Here is a 14,352-nt window from a genome sequence, read left to right as displayed (position 1 = left end):
ACCTTTTCATTTCTAACATGTCCACCCTCCACTGCACAGCCTTATCTAGTGCCCATACCTCACATCCATATGATATTGTTGGGACTTCTGTTCCTTCAGACATACCCATTTTTGCTTTCTGAGATAACTTTCTCACCTTCCACACATTCCTCATGGCTCCCAGAACCTTCGCCCCCTCCCCCACCCTGACTCACCTCCACTTTCATGGTTCCATTTGCTGCTAAGTCCACTCCAAGATATCTAAAAACACTTCTTCCCCCAGTTTTTCTCCATTCAAACTTACACCCCAATTAACTTGTCTCTCAACCCTGCTAAATAATCTTGCTCTTATTCACATATACTCTCAGCTGTATCCTTTCACACACTTTTCCAAACTCAGTCCTCAACTTTTGTTTCTCATTTGAATCAGCCACCAGAGCTGTATCATCGGCAAACAACAACTGACTTACTTCCCAGATGCTGTCATCCCCAACAGACTGCATAATTGCCCCTCTCTCCAAAACTCTTGCATTTAACCTCCCAAACCACCCCGTCCATTAACAAGTTCATCAACCATGGGGACATCACAAACCCCTTCTACAGACCAACCTTTACTGGGAACCAAACACTCTCCTCTCTTCCTGATCACACACATGCTTTACATCCTTATAATGTTTTTAAAGTTTCCTAAACCACTAAAAAAGGTAGCGCAAGGAAACAGACGAAAGAAATGGCCCAACCCCCCCCATACACATGTATATACATACATCCACACACGCAAATATACATACCTACACAGCTTTCCATGGTTTACCCCAGACGCTTCACATGCCTTGATTCAATCCACTGACAGCACGTCAACCCCGGTATACCACATCGCTCCAATTCACTCTATTTCTTGCCCTCCTTTCACCCTCTTGCATGTTCAGGCCCCGATCACACAAAATCTTTTTCACTCCATCTTTCCACCTCCAATTTGGTCTCCCTCTTCTCCTCGTTCCCTCCACCTCCGACACATATATCCTCTTGGTCAATCTTTCCTCACTTATTCTCTCCATGTGCACAAACCACTTCAAAACACCCTCTTCTGCTCTCTCAACCACGCTCTTTTTATTTCCACACATCTCTCTTACCCTTACGTTACTCACTCGATCAAACCACCTCACACCACACATTGTCCTCAAACATCTCATTTCCAGCACATCCATCCTCCTGCGCACAACTCTATCCATAGCCCACGCCTCGCAACCATACAACATTGTTGGAACCACTATTCCTTCAAACATACCCATTTTTGCTTTCCGAGATAAGGTTCTCGACTTCCACACATTCTTCAAGGCCCCCAGAATTTTCGCCCCCTCCCCCACCCTATGATCCACTTCCGCTTCCATGGTTCCATCCGCTGCCAGATCCACTCCCAGATATCTAAAACTCTTATTCACATTTACTCTTAACTTTCTTCTTCCACACACTTTACCAAACTCAGTCACCAGCTTCTGCAGTTTCTCACATGAATCAGCCACCAGCGCTGTATCATCAGCGAACAACAACTGACTCACCTCCCAAGCTCTCTCATCCCCAACAGACTTCATACTTGCCCCTCTTTCCAAAACTCTTGCATTCAAAGCAAACACCTGATCCACACATCCTCTACCACTTCTGAAACCACACTGCTCTTCCCCAATCCGATGCTCTGTACATGCCTTCACCCTCTCAATCAATACCCTCCCATATAATTTCCCCAGACGCTTCACATGCCCTGATTCAATCCACTGACAGCACGTCAACCCCGGTATACCACATCGCTCCAATTCACTCTATTTCTTGCCCTCCTTTCACCCTCCTGCATGTTCAGGCCCCGATCACACAAAATCTTTTTCACTCCATCTTTCCACCTCCAATTTGGTCTCCCTCTTCTCCTCGTTCCCTCCACCTCCGACACATATATCCTCTTGGTCAATCTTTCCTCACTTATTCTCTCCATGTGCACAAACCACTTCAAAACACCCTCTTCTGCTCTCTCAACCACGCTCTTTTTATTTCCACACATCTCTCTTACCCTTACGTTACTCACTCGATCAAACCACCTCACACCACACATTGTCCTCAAACATCTCATTTCCAGCACATCCATCCTCCTGCGCACAACTCTATCCATAGCCCACGCCTCGCAACCATACAACATTGTTGGAACCACTATTCCTTCAAACATACCCATTTTTGCTTTCCGAGATAATGTTCTCGACTTCCACATTCTTCAAGGCTCCCAGGATTTTCGCCCCCTCCCCCACCCTATGATGCACTTCCGCTTCCATGGTTCCATCCGCTGCCAGATCCCCTCCCAGGTATCTAAAACACTTTACTTCCTCCAGTTTTTCTCCATTCAAACTTACCTCCCAATTGACTTGACCCTCAACCCTACTGTACCTAATAACCTTGCTCTTATTCACATTTACTCTTAACTTTCTTCTTTCACACACTTTACCAAACTCAGTCACCAGCTTCTGCAGTTTCTCACATGAATCAGCCTGTCTCATACTCATTTTTTAAAACAAACATCTGATCCACACATCCTCTTCTACTCCTAAAACCACATTTTTCCTCTCAAATCTAATGCTCTTTACATGCCTTCACCCTTTCAATCACCTCTCTGTCATACAACTAACCTGGTACACTCAACAAAATGATACCTCTGTACTTTATACACTTTTCTTTGTTCCCCTTACCTTTAATACAGTGGTACTGTACATGCATTCTATCACACCTCATGCACTTATGCACTTCACCATAATTCATTTGCAATACTATCCTTTCCAGCCACCTTGCCTTTGATCTTATGCAAGGCTTTCAGCGCATCTCTTTACACCAAACCACTTTCCGTGACTTTCTCACTTCACACACCTTCAAAACCTAATACCCTACATCTGCCACCCTTTCATGAAACATGCTCGCATAACCTTCAAAATATTCACTCTTCATCATCTCATCATTGACTTTTATCACTTCCACTTTTGCTCCTTTCACTAATGTTCCCATTTTTTTCTTTTGTTTTCCTCATACTAATAAACTTCTCCCATAATATCTTATTTTCCCTAAAGTTTACTGAAAATGACTCACCCCAACTCTCTTTTATGTGCACCTTCCTTTTGACATCCTGTTGCTTTCTTTTGTACAGCTCCCAACCATTCACATTCTCTCTGTGAAATTGCCACCCATACACCTATTTTTTTTTGTCTTTCCCCACCAACTTTACCACATCATTCCACCAATCACAGCCCTTTCTCACCTGAGGACCTCCCACTTTCTGCATACTACACACTTCTCTTGCATATGCCAGCACTGCTTTCCTAGATTTATCCCATTCCTCGTCAACTCCTCTTACTTTGTTTACTCTCACCTTTTGCCTTTCTATGCCTAGTCTCTCTTGGTATTTCTCTCCACACATCTTGCTTCCAAGCTCACTTATATTCACCGACTACTTCTCACTCATATTTTATCCTCCTTTCTGAAAGCCCCTACAATTCTCTACCCTTGCTACCACCACACATTCTACCAGCTGCCCCCTCTCAACATATTCACATCCAAAAGTCTTTTTTTGTGCAACATGACTCTCAATTAGTATATAATCCATTACTGCCCCCTTATCATTTTTCCTACTCACCCACCAATACTTATATATGTCCCTCATTTTAAACAAGATATTCCCAGTCACCCGTCCTTTTTTAGCACACAGCACCACAAGCTGTTCACCATTCCTATGTGCCTCATAGAATACCATATGTCCCCTTATTATACCCTAAATTGCTACATTATTCACTCTTGCATTGAAATCATGCATCATAATACCTGATCACGAGCATCATAAATGCTGATATGTTCCCTCAATTGTTCCAAAAACACTTGCTTTTCATCATTTTTTTCATGGCCAGGTGCTTAAGCACTAATAATTACCCATATCTTGCAAACCACTTTCATTTTAACCACATCAGTCAGGAGCTCACTTTCTTACACTCCACACATTTCCACTCCTCTTGCTTGCTCAGTATTCTTTCCCCTTCCTTAGCTCTTGCTCCCAAATCAACCTCTTGACTCTACCCCAAGACATTCCTAAACCATTCTTTACCTTTACCCTTAAGCTTTGTTTTAGTCAGAACCAGAACATCCAGGTTCCTTTACTCAAACACACTACCTTCTTTCCTTTCTTCTCATCTTCAGTTACATTCACACATATGTAGAAACCCAGCATAATCCTTTGAGGATCATAAGCACTCCATGATTAGCTCCTTCTCCTGTTGTCTTCTTAGTCACCTTCTACAACACAGGGAATATGCAGGTAAATTTTTTTTTTCCACCTACACCAAGGATAATAAATGTACATACATATGAATAAAAGTAAGGTATTGAGATACAGCAATGGGTTGAAACAGGATGGTTTGTGTGTACGTTTCATTGGGAATAAAGTAGAGTGTTTTAGTTACCTGGGAGTGGATATTGCATCAGATGAAACCATGGGAGTTGAAGTAAGTCACTGGGTGGATGAAGGGGCTACGTTTTCCTGGGTACATTAAGGAATGTGTGGAAAGAAATGTCAGTGCCTGTAAGGTCAAAGATGGGTAAGTTTGAAGGTATAGTTGTCTCAACAGTGTTGCATGGATGTGAATCATGAGCTACAAATGCAAAACAGAATAGTTTGGTTATGATGGAAATAGTGTTTTGAAATGGTTTGGTCACATGGAGAGAATGAATGAGGAAAGATTGACAGAGAGGATATATTTGTCAGAGGTGGAGGGAACGAGAAGTGGGAGACCAAATTGGAGGTGGAAGGATGGAGTGAAAAGATTTTGAGTGATTGGGGCCTGAACATGCAGGAGGGTGAAAGGCATGCAAGGAATAGAGTGAATTAGAACGATGTGGTATACCGGGGTCAACGTGCTGTCAATAGATTGAACCAGAGCATGTTAAGCGTCTGGGGTAAACCATGGAAAGTTTTGTCGGGCCTGGATGTGGAAAAGGAGCTGTGGTTTCAGTGCATTATACATGACAGCTAGAGACTGAGTGTGAACGAACGTGGTCTTTGTTGTCTTTTCCTAGTGCTACCTCGCGCACATGCGGGCGAAAGGGGTTGTCATTTCATGTGTGGCGGGGTGGCGACAGGAATGAATAAGGGCAGACAGTATGAATTATGTACATGTGTATATATGTATATGTCTGTGTGTGTATATATATGTATACATTGAGATGTATAGGTATGTATATGTGCGTGTGTGGACGTGTATGTATATGCATGTGTATGTGTGTGGGTTGGGCCATTCTTTCGTCTGTTTCATTGCGCTGCCTCGCTAACGTGGGAGACAGCGACAAAGTATAATAGATTAATGAATAATATGATGGAAATAGAGTGCTTGAGGATGATATGTGGTATAAGATGGGTTGATAGTTACCCCTAATTGAGAAGTGTTTCCATTATACCCCATCCTTCACATTTAATGATTTTTGCAAATGAGAACAGCATATACTCCATTTTCTTCTTGTTTTATTCAGGTTGTAATTGTTTGGCATGTGTTTTCTGTGTTCAGGTTTCATTAATGATACATTTTGGTACTTTTTTGATGTTTAATGAATGGATATTTTTTGCCTTTTTATTAGATGACAGGATACAATGAAAAAATGCTTGTAATGAGTCCATAAGTGCAAAAATAGAAAAGAGTTTGGAAAGTTAAGTGATAGCCATGTTAAGCTATTGTCATCATGAACTCATCTGCATCTGTGTTTGTTAATTTAGGGCTTTCCAACCAAAAGACTTTGGTACCCCATGACAGTTCATGTGTCTTCTGGGAGGCATGATTTATAGTTTAGAAACCATCTGTGAAAGGAGTGACACTGTCAGAGAGAGAGGTGTTGTAGTGATTGTAGTCTGATTGAGGAAAGCTGACAGGATGTGCTGATATGGATTGTGGGAGTGAAGAGAAACTGACAGAGAGGATCTATCTGTTTGCAGTAATTGAAGCAAAGGGGAGGGAATGAGGAGATGGAGGATTGAGTGAAGGAGGCTTTTGGGCTTCAACATTCTGAAGGGTTAAAGGCATGTATTAGATAGAATGAGTTGGAGTAGTGCGGTATATTGTGGATGATGTGCTATTAATTGAAGGACCCTGGACATTTGAAATTGTCAAATTAAACTTTAGAGTAGTGTGGGGCTTGTTTTGGTTTGGTTTCATTACATTATACATGAGAGCTAGGGACTGGATGTTTTCAAATAAAGCCATTGTTTGTTTGTTTCAGTTTCTGTGTCATCACTAAAGCAAAAAAAAAAGGTTTATGATTTTTGTTTATACTTTTTTGTTGTATCATACTTTAGCTAGGTACTGTTCTAAGTGTATTGTCCAAACACTGAGTGTGCTAAAATTCAAGGATCATCTTTTTTTTTAGTAACAATTATCCAAACAAAGTTTCCTGCCGAAAATGAGATAGTTGACTTGAGGAATAACCCATCCTGATACAACCATGTAAAGTTTCTAGTGTGGAATATGATCCCTTTAGAGTAGTGTGGGTACTGTTCTAAGTGTATTGTCCAAACACTGAGTGTGCTAAAATTCAAGGATCATCTTTTTTTTTAGTAACAATTATCCAAACAAAGTTTCCTGCCGAAAATGAGATAGTTGACTTGAGGAATAACCCATCCTGATACAACCATGTAAAGTTTCTAGTGTGGAATATGATCCCTTATGTCTTGTCATATCCCCTGAGAATATCCTTAGTCTCACAGAATAGTGGTCGTCAAGTTGCATTCCTCTGACCTAGGTAGCTGTCTTTTCTTTCTGCCTCATTAGCATGTGGATTACTGGCTTTTTGTCCACAAAATATGCAATCTTTCCTTGTCATATGTAACACTTGACCACTTAACTCATGCAGCTCATTCTTCATAGCTATAGATTTACCTGTTGTGAGGATTTTCTATTGGATCAAGAAGCTGGTTTTTCTGTGTCAACTAGGGCTGTTGTCCAGAACTCATGATGTAAGGAGAGTGGCCTCCACTTTGACTTTCCTCAGAAATTTTCCATAGGATGAGATTAACAAGAGAGGTCTGTAGTATTTTTCAATTACAGTATATGTATTTAATTATATCTCCCTTTAGGTTTAGTTGAACTTCTTTGAGTGGCTTTGAGTATGCCATCCTGAGATGAGGATGGTACAGAGCAGAGGCTGAGTTGTCCTTAAGCATAGGCCCTTTTTGAAATTTTTCTCAAAGCTTTTCCTTATACTTCTCCTCCCTTGTGTGAGTATGCTGTCAAATGCTTATAATGCTTTTCCATAAGAAAAAAAGATATAGGTGTTCAGTTGAAGGATGAAAAGCCAATTTTCTTCCATAAGCTTAACCCTGTGAGCATCATTTTATTTTTCCTTCCCTTCCTTCCCCTATATCCTCTTTGAAGAACTATATCTTGAGTTCTGGCATTAACAGACCAGAGGCACTGACTCCAAATGTGAGTGATAAGTGGTGGTTGGTCACCTAGCACTAACTTGTCTACACATCATCATGTCTTTGACCTGGTTGGGTTGCTGTGTAGTTATTATTTCCCATAAAAGATTTGCCAGCATCATCAGTATTATGGTGATTGAAGAGGGTATATTCTCTCAGATGCACCCTGATTTGAGGGATGAACAGTATTGTAACTCATGCTGACCAAGTGCTTTTTCAGATGGCCATAAGGGCCTGCTTTGGTTAGGTAATGGTACTTCATCCTTCAAAACTTATATTTTTCAGCATCCTGATAAAGAGGTGGCATTACTCTTTTGTGGAGACTTCAACAGCACACCTGAGTTTGGAGTGTATAGACTCATGACCACACAACTTATTGATTTTGAGGACATTGATTGGAGTAGCAGTAAGTGTAAAGCAGAATATTTTTGTTGTTTATAATTTTATTGATTTGTACTGATATGTTGTTTGTATCTGACTAAAGGTTGTCATTATTTTTACATTGTCTTTGGTGAATGCAAGAGATGGATCAGAATTAAGGACTTTAAGAAAACAGTAGATGATGAAATTCAGTAAGACTCTTAGACTGAATCAAGTATCTAGTGAGATGGTTAAGGAAAGGATTGAGATACATGAATTCTTGCTTACAGCATGTGTGAGAACCTGAATGAGAATAATGATGTAAAGGAGTATATGAATTATGCAGTAATATCATTGTTTAAGGAACCATTCATCTGAAGCTTAACTTTGATAATTCACAGACTGTAAATGATATTGTAATGTTTATTAATGTAGAAAAAAGGAGTGAAAAGATCATTTTATTTTATATAACAGTGTAATTCTGTTAGAATATTACCTTCTTCAACCACACATTATCTGTGGGGCCTGTTACTGCTCACTCATAAGAGATCTAACACAACATTGTAGCCCACCCAGGTCTTAAACTTCATGGGGAGATAGTTTCCAACTCTCATTACTCATTTGGTCATATTTCTGGAGCACAAACTAGCTGACTCTTGCTCTCATCTGCTAGCATTGTCTTTACCTTGGGACATTTCCTTCTCTTGTTCAGAGATGTCAGAAGTCCTTCCCCTTCCGTTTTTAATTTTCAAAAAGAAGGAACAGAGACGGGGGCCAAGTGAGGATATTTCCTCTAGGGCTCAGTACTCTGTTCTCAACGCTACCTTGCTAATGCGGGAAATGGCGAATATGTATGAAATTTTTTTTTTCTTACTGGCCTCCACCACTGTAAATGATGAATGCATGTTTAGAAAAAATAATTTAAAGTAAACCATTCAAAGTGAAGAAACTTTACTGTAGTTAGAGTGGATGGGCATGGTTTATGTTCCTGACCTCCACCAGATGCATTATTTCCAATTTATGGACATTTCAGAAAGATGAAATGTTAAAAATGTTTACTCATAAGACATATAAAAGTACTGAGAAATTATATGAGTAACTCACTAATAGAGTTACAGCTGTAGTTTTCAACATAATTTAGGGCAAGTGTAGAAGCAAGGTTATTAGGTACAGTAGGGTTGAGGGTCAAGTCAGTTGGGAGGTAAGTTTGAATGGAGAAAAACTGGAGGAAGTGAAGTGTTTTAGATATCTGGGAGTGGATTTGGCAGTGGATGGAACCATGGAAGCGGAAGTGAATCATAGGGTAGGGGAGGGGGCGAAAGTTCTGGGAGCCTTGAAGAATGTATGGAAGTCGAGAACATTATCTCGGAAAGCAAAAATGGGTATGTTTGAAGGAATAGTGGTTCCAACAATGTTGTATGGTTGCAAGGCGTGGGCTATGGATAGAGTTGTGCGGAGGAGGGTGGATGTGCTGGAAATGAGATGTTTGAGGACAATATGTGGTGTGAGGTGGTTTGATCGAGTAAGTAATAATAGGGTAAGAGAGATGTGTGTTGATAAAAAGAGTGTGGTTGAGAGAGCAGAAGAGGGTGTTTTGTGTTCCTCCCACACCATATATTCTTAATACCTTCCACAGAGCATATCTATCTACTCTATCATATGCCTTCTCCAGATCCATAAATGCTACATACAAATCCATTTGCTTTTCTAAGTATTTCTCACATACATTCTTCAAAGCAAACACCTGATCCACACATCCTCTACCACTTCTGAAACCACACTGCTCTTCCCCAATCTGATGCTCTGTACATGCCTTCACCCTCTCAATCAATACCCTCCCATATAATTTACCAGGAATACTCAACAAACTTATACCTCTGTAATTTGAGCACTCACTCTTATCCCCTTTGCCTTTGTACAATGGCACTATGCACGCATTCCGCCAATCCTCAGGCACCTCACCATGAGTCATACATACATTAAATAACCTTACCAACCAGGTCAACAATACAGTCACCCCCTTTTTTAATAAATTCCACTGCAATACCATCCAAACCTGCTGCCTTGCCGGCTTTCATCTTCCGCAAAGCTTTCACTACCTCTTCTCTGTTTGCCAAATCATTTTCCCCAACCCTCTCACTTTGCACACCACCTCGACCAAAACACCCTATATCTGCCACTCTGTCATCAAACACATTCAACAAACCTTCAAAATACTCACTCCATCTCCTTCTCACATCACCACTACTTGTTATCACCTCCCCATTTGCGCCTTTCACTGAAGTTCCCATTTGCTCCCTTGTCTTACGCACTTTATTTACCTCCTTCCAGAACATCTTTTTATTCTCCCTAAAATTTAATGATACTCTCTCACCCCAACTCTCATTTGCCCTTTTTTTCACCTCTTGCACCTTTCTCTTGACCTCCTGTCTCTTTCTTTTATACATCTCCCACTCAATTGCATTTTTTCCCTGCAAAAATCGTCCAAATGCCTCTCTCTTCTCTTTCACTAATACTCTTACTTCTTCATCCCACCACTCACTACCCTTTCTAATCAACCCATCTCCCACTCTTCTCATGCCACTTTCTAAAATGGGAAACAGAAGAAGTAGTCACGCGGGGAGTGCTCATCCTCCTCGAAGGCTCAGAGTGGGGTGCCTAAATGTGTGTGGATGTAACCAAGATGTGAAAAAAGGAGAGATAGGTAGTATGTTTGAGGAAAGGAACCTGGATGTTTTGGCCCTGAGTGAAACGAAGCTCAAGGTTAAAGGGGAAGAGTGGTTTGGGAATGTCTGGGGAGTAAAGTCAGGGGTTAGTGAGAGGACAAGAGCAAGGGAAGGAGTAGCAATACTCCTGAAACAGGAGTTGTGGGACTATGTGATAGAATGTAAGAAAGTAAATTCTCGATTAATATGGGTAAAACTGAAAGTTGATGGAGAGAGGTGGGTGATTATTGGTGCATATACACCTGGGCATGAGAAGAAAGATCATGAGAGGCAAGTGTTTTGGGAGCAGCTGAATGAGTGTGTTAGTGGTTTTGATGCACGAGACCGGGTTACAGTGATGGGTGATTTCAATGCAAAGGTGAGTAATGTGGCAGTTGAGGGAATAATTGGTATACATGGGGTGTTCAGTGTTGTAAATGGAAATGGTGAAGAGCTTGTAGATTTATGTGCTGAAAAAGGACTGATGATTGGGAATACCTGGTTTAAAAAGCGAGATATACATAAGTATACTTATGTAAGTAGGAGAGATGGCCAGAGAGCGTTATTGGATTACGTGTAGAAAAAAAATATATATATATATATATATATATATATATATATATATATATATATATATATATATATATATATATATATATATATATATATATTTTTTTTTTTTTTTTTTTATACTTTGTCGCTGTCTCCCGCGTTTGCGAGGTAGCGCAAGGAAACAGACGAAAGAAATGGCCCAACCCCCCCCATACACATGTACATACACACGTCCACACACGCAAATATACATACCTACACAGCTTTCCATGGTTTACCCCGGACGCTTCACATGCCTTGATTCAATCCACTGACAGCACGTCAACCCCTGTATACCACATCGCTCCAATTCACTCTATTCCTTGCCCTCCTTTCACCCTCCTGCATATTCAGGCCCCGATCACACAAAATCCTTTTCACTCCATCTTTCCACCTCCAATTTGGTCTCCCTCTTCTCCTCGTTCCCCCCACCTCCGACACATATATCCTCTTGGTCAATCTTTCCTCACTCATTCTCTCCATGTGCCCAAACCATTTCAAAACACCCTCTTCTGCTCTCTCAACCACGCTCTTTTTATTTCCACACATCTCTCTTACCCTTACGTTACTTACTCGATCAAACCACCTCACACCACACATTGTCCTCAAACATCTTATTTCCAGCACATCCATCCTCCTGCGCACAACTCTATCCATAGCCCACGCCTCGCAACCATACAACATTGTTGGAACTACTATTCCTTCAAACATACCCATTTTTGCTTTCCGGGATAATGTTCTCGACTTCCACACATTTTTCAAGGCTCCCAAAATTTTCGCCCCCTCCCCCACCCTATGATCCACTTCCGCTTCCATGGTTCCATCCGCTGACAGATCCACTCCCAGATATCTAAAACACTTCACTTCCTCCAGTTTTTCTCCATTCAAACTCACCTCCCAATTGACTTGACCCTCAACCCTACTGTACCTAATAACCTTGCTCTTATTCACATTTACTCTTAACTTTCTTCTTCCACACACTTTACCAAACTCCGTCACCAGCTTCTGCAGTTTCTCACATGAATCCGCCACCAGCGCTGTATCATCAGCGAACAACAACTGACTCACTTCCCAAGCTCTCTCATCCCCAACAGACTTCATACTTGCCCCTCTTTCCAAGACTCTTGCATTTACCTCCCTAACAACCCCATCCATAAACAAATTAAACAACCATGGAGACATCACACACCCCTGCCACAAACCTACATTCACTGAGAACCAATCACTTTCCTCTCTTCCTACACGTACACATATATATAGGGTGTTTTGGTCGAAGTGGTGTGCAAAGTGAGAGGGTTAGGGAAAATGATTTGGTAAACAGAGAAGAGGTAGTAAAAGCTTTGCGGAAGATGAAAGCTGGCAAGGCAGCAGGTTTGGATGGTATTGCAGTGGAATTTATTAAAAAAGGGGGTGACTGTATTGTTGACTGGTTGGTAAGGTTATTTAATGTATGTATGACTCATGGTGAGGTGCCTGAGGATTGGCGGAATGCGTGCATAGTGCCATTGTACAAAGTCAAAGGGGATAAGAGTGAGTGCTCAAATTACAGAGGTATAAGTTTGTTGAGTATTCCTGGTAAATTATATGGGAGGATATTGATTGAGAGGGTGAAGGCATGTACAGAGCATCAGATTGGGGAAGAGCAGTGTGGTTTCAGAAGTGGTAGAGGATGTGTGGATCAGGTGTTTGCTTTGAAGAATGTATGTGAGAAATACTTAGAAAAGCAAATGGATTTGTATGTAGCATTTATGGATCTGGAGAAGGCATATGATAGAGTTGATAGAGATGCTTTGTGGAAGGTATTAAGAATATATGGTGTGGGAGGAAAGTTGTTAGAAGCAGTGAAAAGTTTTTATCGAGGATGTAAGGCATGTGTACGTGTAGGAAGAGAGGAAAGTGATTGGTTCTCAGTGAATGTAGGTTTGCGACAGGGGTGTGTGATGTCTCCATGGTTGTTTAATTTGTTTATGGATGGGGTTGTTAGGGAGGTGAATGCAAGAGTTTTGGAAAGAGGGGCAAGTATGAAGTCTGTTGGGGATGAGAGAGCTTGGGAAGTGAGTCAGTTGTTGTTCGCTGATGATACAGCGCTGGTGGCTGATTCATGTGAGAAACTGCAGAAGCTGGTGACTGAGTTTGGTAAAGTGTGTGGAAGAAGAAAGTTAAGAGTAAATGTGAATAAGAGCAAGGTTATTAGGTACAGTAGGGTTGAGGGTCAAGTCAATTGGGAGGTGAGTTTGAATGGAGAAAAACTGGAGGAAGTGAAGTGTTTTAGATATCTGGGAGTGGATCTGGCAGCGGATGGAACCATGGAAGCGGAAGTGGATCATAGGGTGGGGGAGGGGGCGAAAATCCTGGGAGCCTTGAAGAATGTGTGGAAGTCGAGAACATTATCTCGGAAAGCAAAAATGGGTATGTTTGAAGGAATAGTGTTTCCAACAATGTTGTATGGTTGCGAGGCGTGGGCTATGGATAGAGTTGTGCACAGGAGGGTGGATGTGCTGGAAATGAGATGTTTGAGGACAATGTGTGGTGTGAGGTGGTTTGATCGAGTAAGTAACGTAAGGGTAAGAGAGATGTGTGGAAATAAAAAGAGCGTGGTTGAGAGAGCAGAAGAGGGTGTTTTGAAATGGTTCGGGCACATGGAGAGAATGAGTGAGGAAAGATTGACCAAGAGAATATATGTGTCGGAGGTGGAGGGAACGAGGAGAAGAGGGAGACCAAATTGGAGGTGGAAAGATGGAGTGAAAAAGATTTTGTGTGATCGGGGCCTGAACATGCAGGAGGGTGAAAAGAGGGCAATGAATAGAGTGAATTGGAGCGATGTTGCATACCTGGGTTGACGTGCTGTCAGTGGATTGAATCAAGGCATGTGAAGCGTCTGGGGTAAACCATGGAAAGCTGTGTAGGTATGTATATTTGTGTGTGTGGACGTATGTATGTACATGTGTATGGGGGGGGTTGGGCCATTTCTTTCGTCTGTTTCCTTGCGCTCTCTCGCAAACGCGGGAGACAGCGACAAAGTATAAAAAAAAAAAAATATTTATAATATATCCCTGGGGATAGGGGAGAAAGAATACTTCCCACGTATTCCCTGCGTGTCGTAGAAGGCGACTAAAAAGGAAGGGAGCGGGGGGCTGGAAATCCTCCCCTCTCGTTTTTTTTAATTTTCCAAAAGAAGGAGTAGAGAAGGGGGCCAGGTGAGGATGTTCCCTCAAAGGCCTAGTCCTCTGTTCTTAA

General features: G+C 41.5%; 1 protein-coding gene across 1 annotated transcript in view; it reads left to right on the top strand.

Annotated features, from left to right (window-relative positions):
- Positions 1-14,352, top strand: part of LOC139764052 (2',5'-phosphodiesterase 12) — a 213,006-nt gene that overhangs the window by 161,645 nt on the left and 37,009 nt on the right. The window contains exon 7 of the mRNA XM_071690508.1: positions 7,745-7,865. Coding sequence (XP_071546609.1) covers positions 7,745-7,865 — 121 coding nt within the window. The remainder of the gene's footprint in view (positions 1-7,744; positions 7,866-14,352) is intronic.

Source organism: Panulirus ornatus, chromosome 48, assembly GCF_036320965.1.
Source record: "Panulirus ornatus isolate Po-2019 chromosome 48, ASM3632096v1, whole genome shotgun sequence".
Taxonomy (NCBI): Eukaryota; Metazoa; Arthropoda; class Malacostraca; order Decapoda; family Palinuridae; genus Panulirus; species Panulirus ornatus.
Note: the sequence above shows the minus strand (reverse complement) of the source record. Positions and strands in the feature narration are given on the sequence as shown.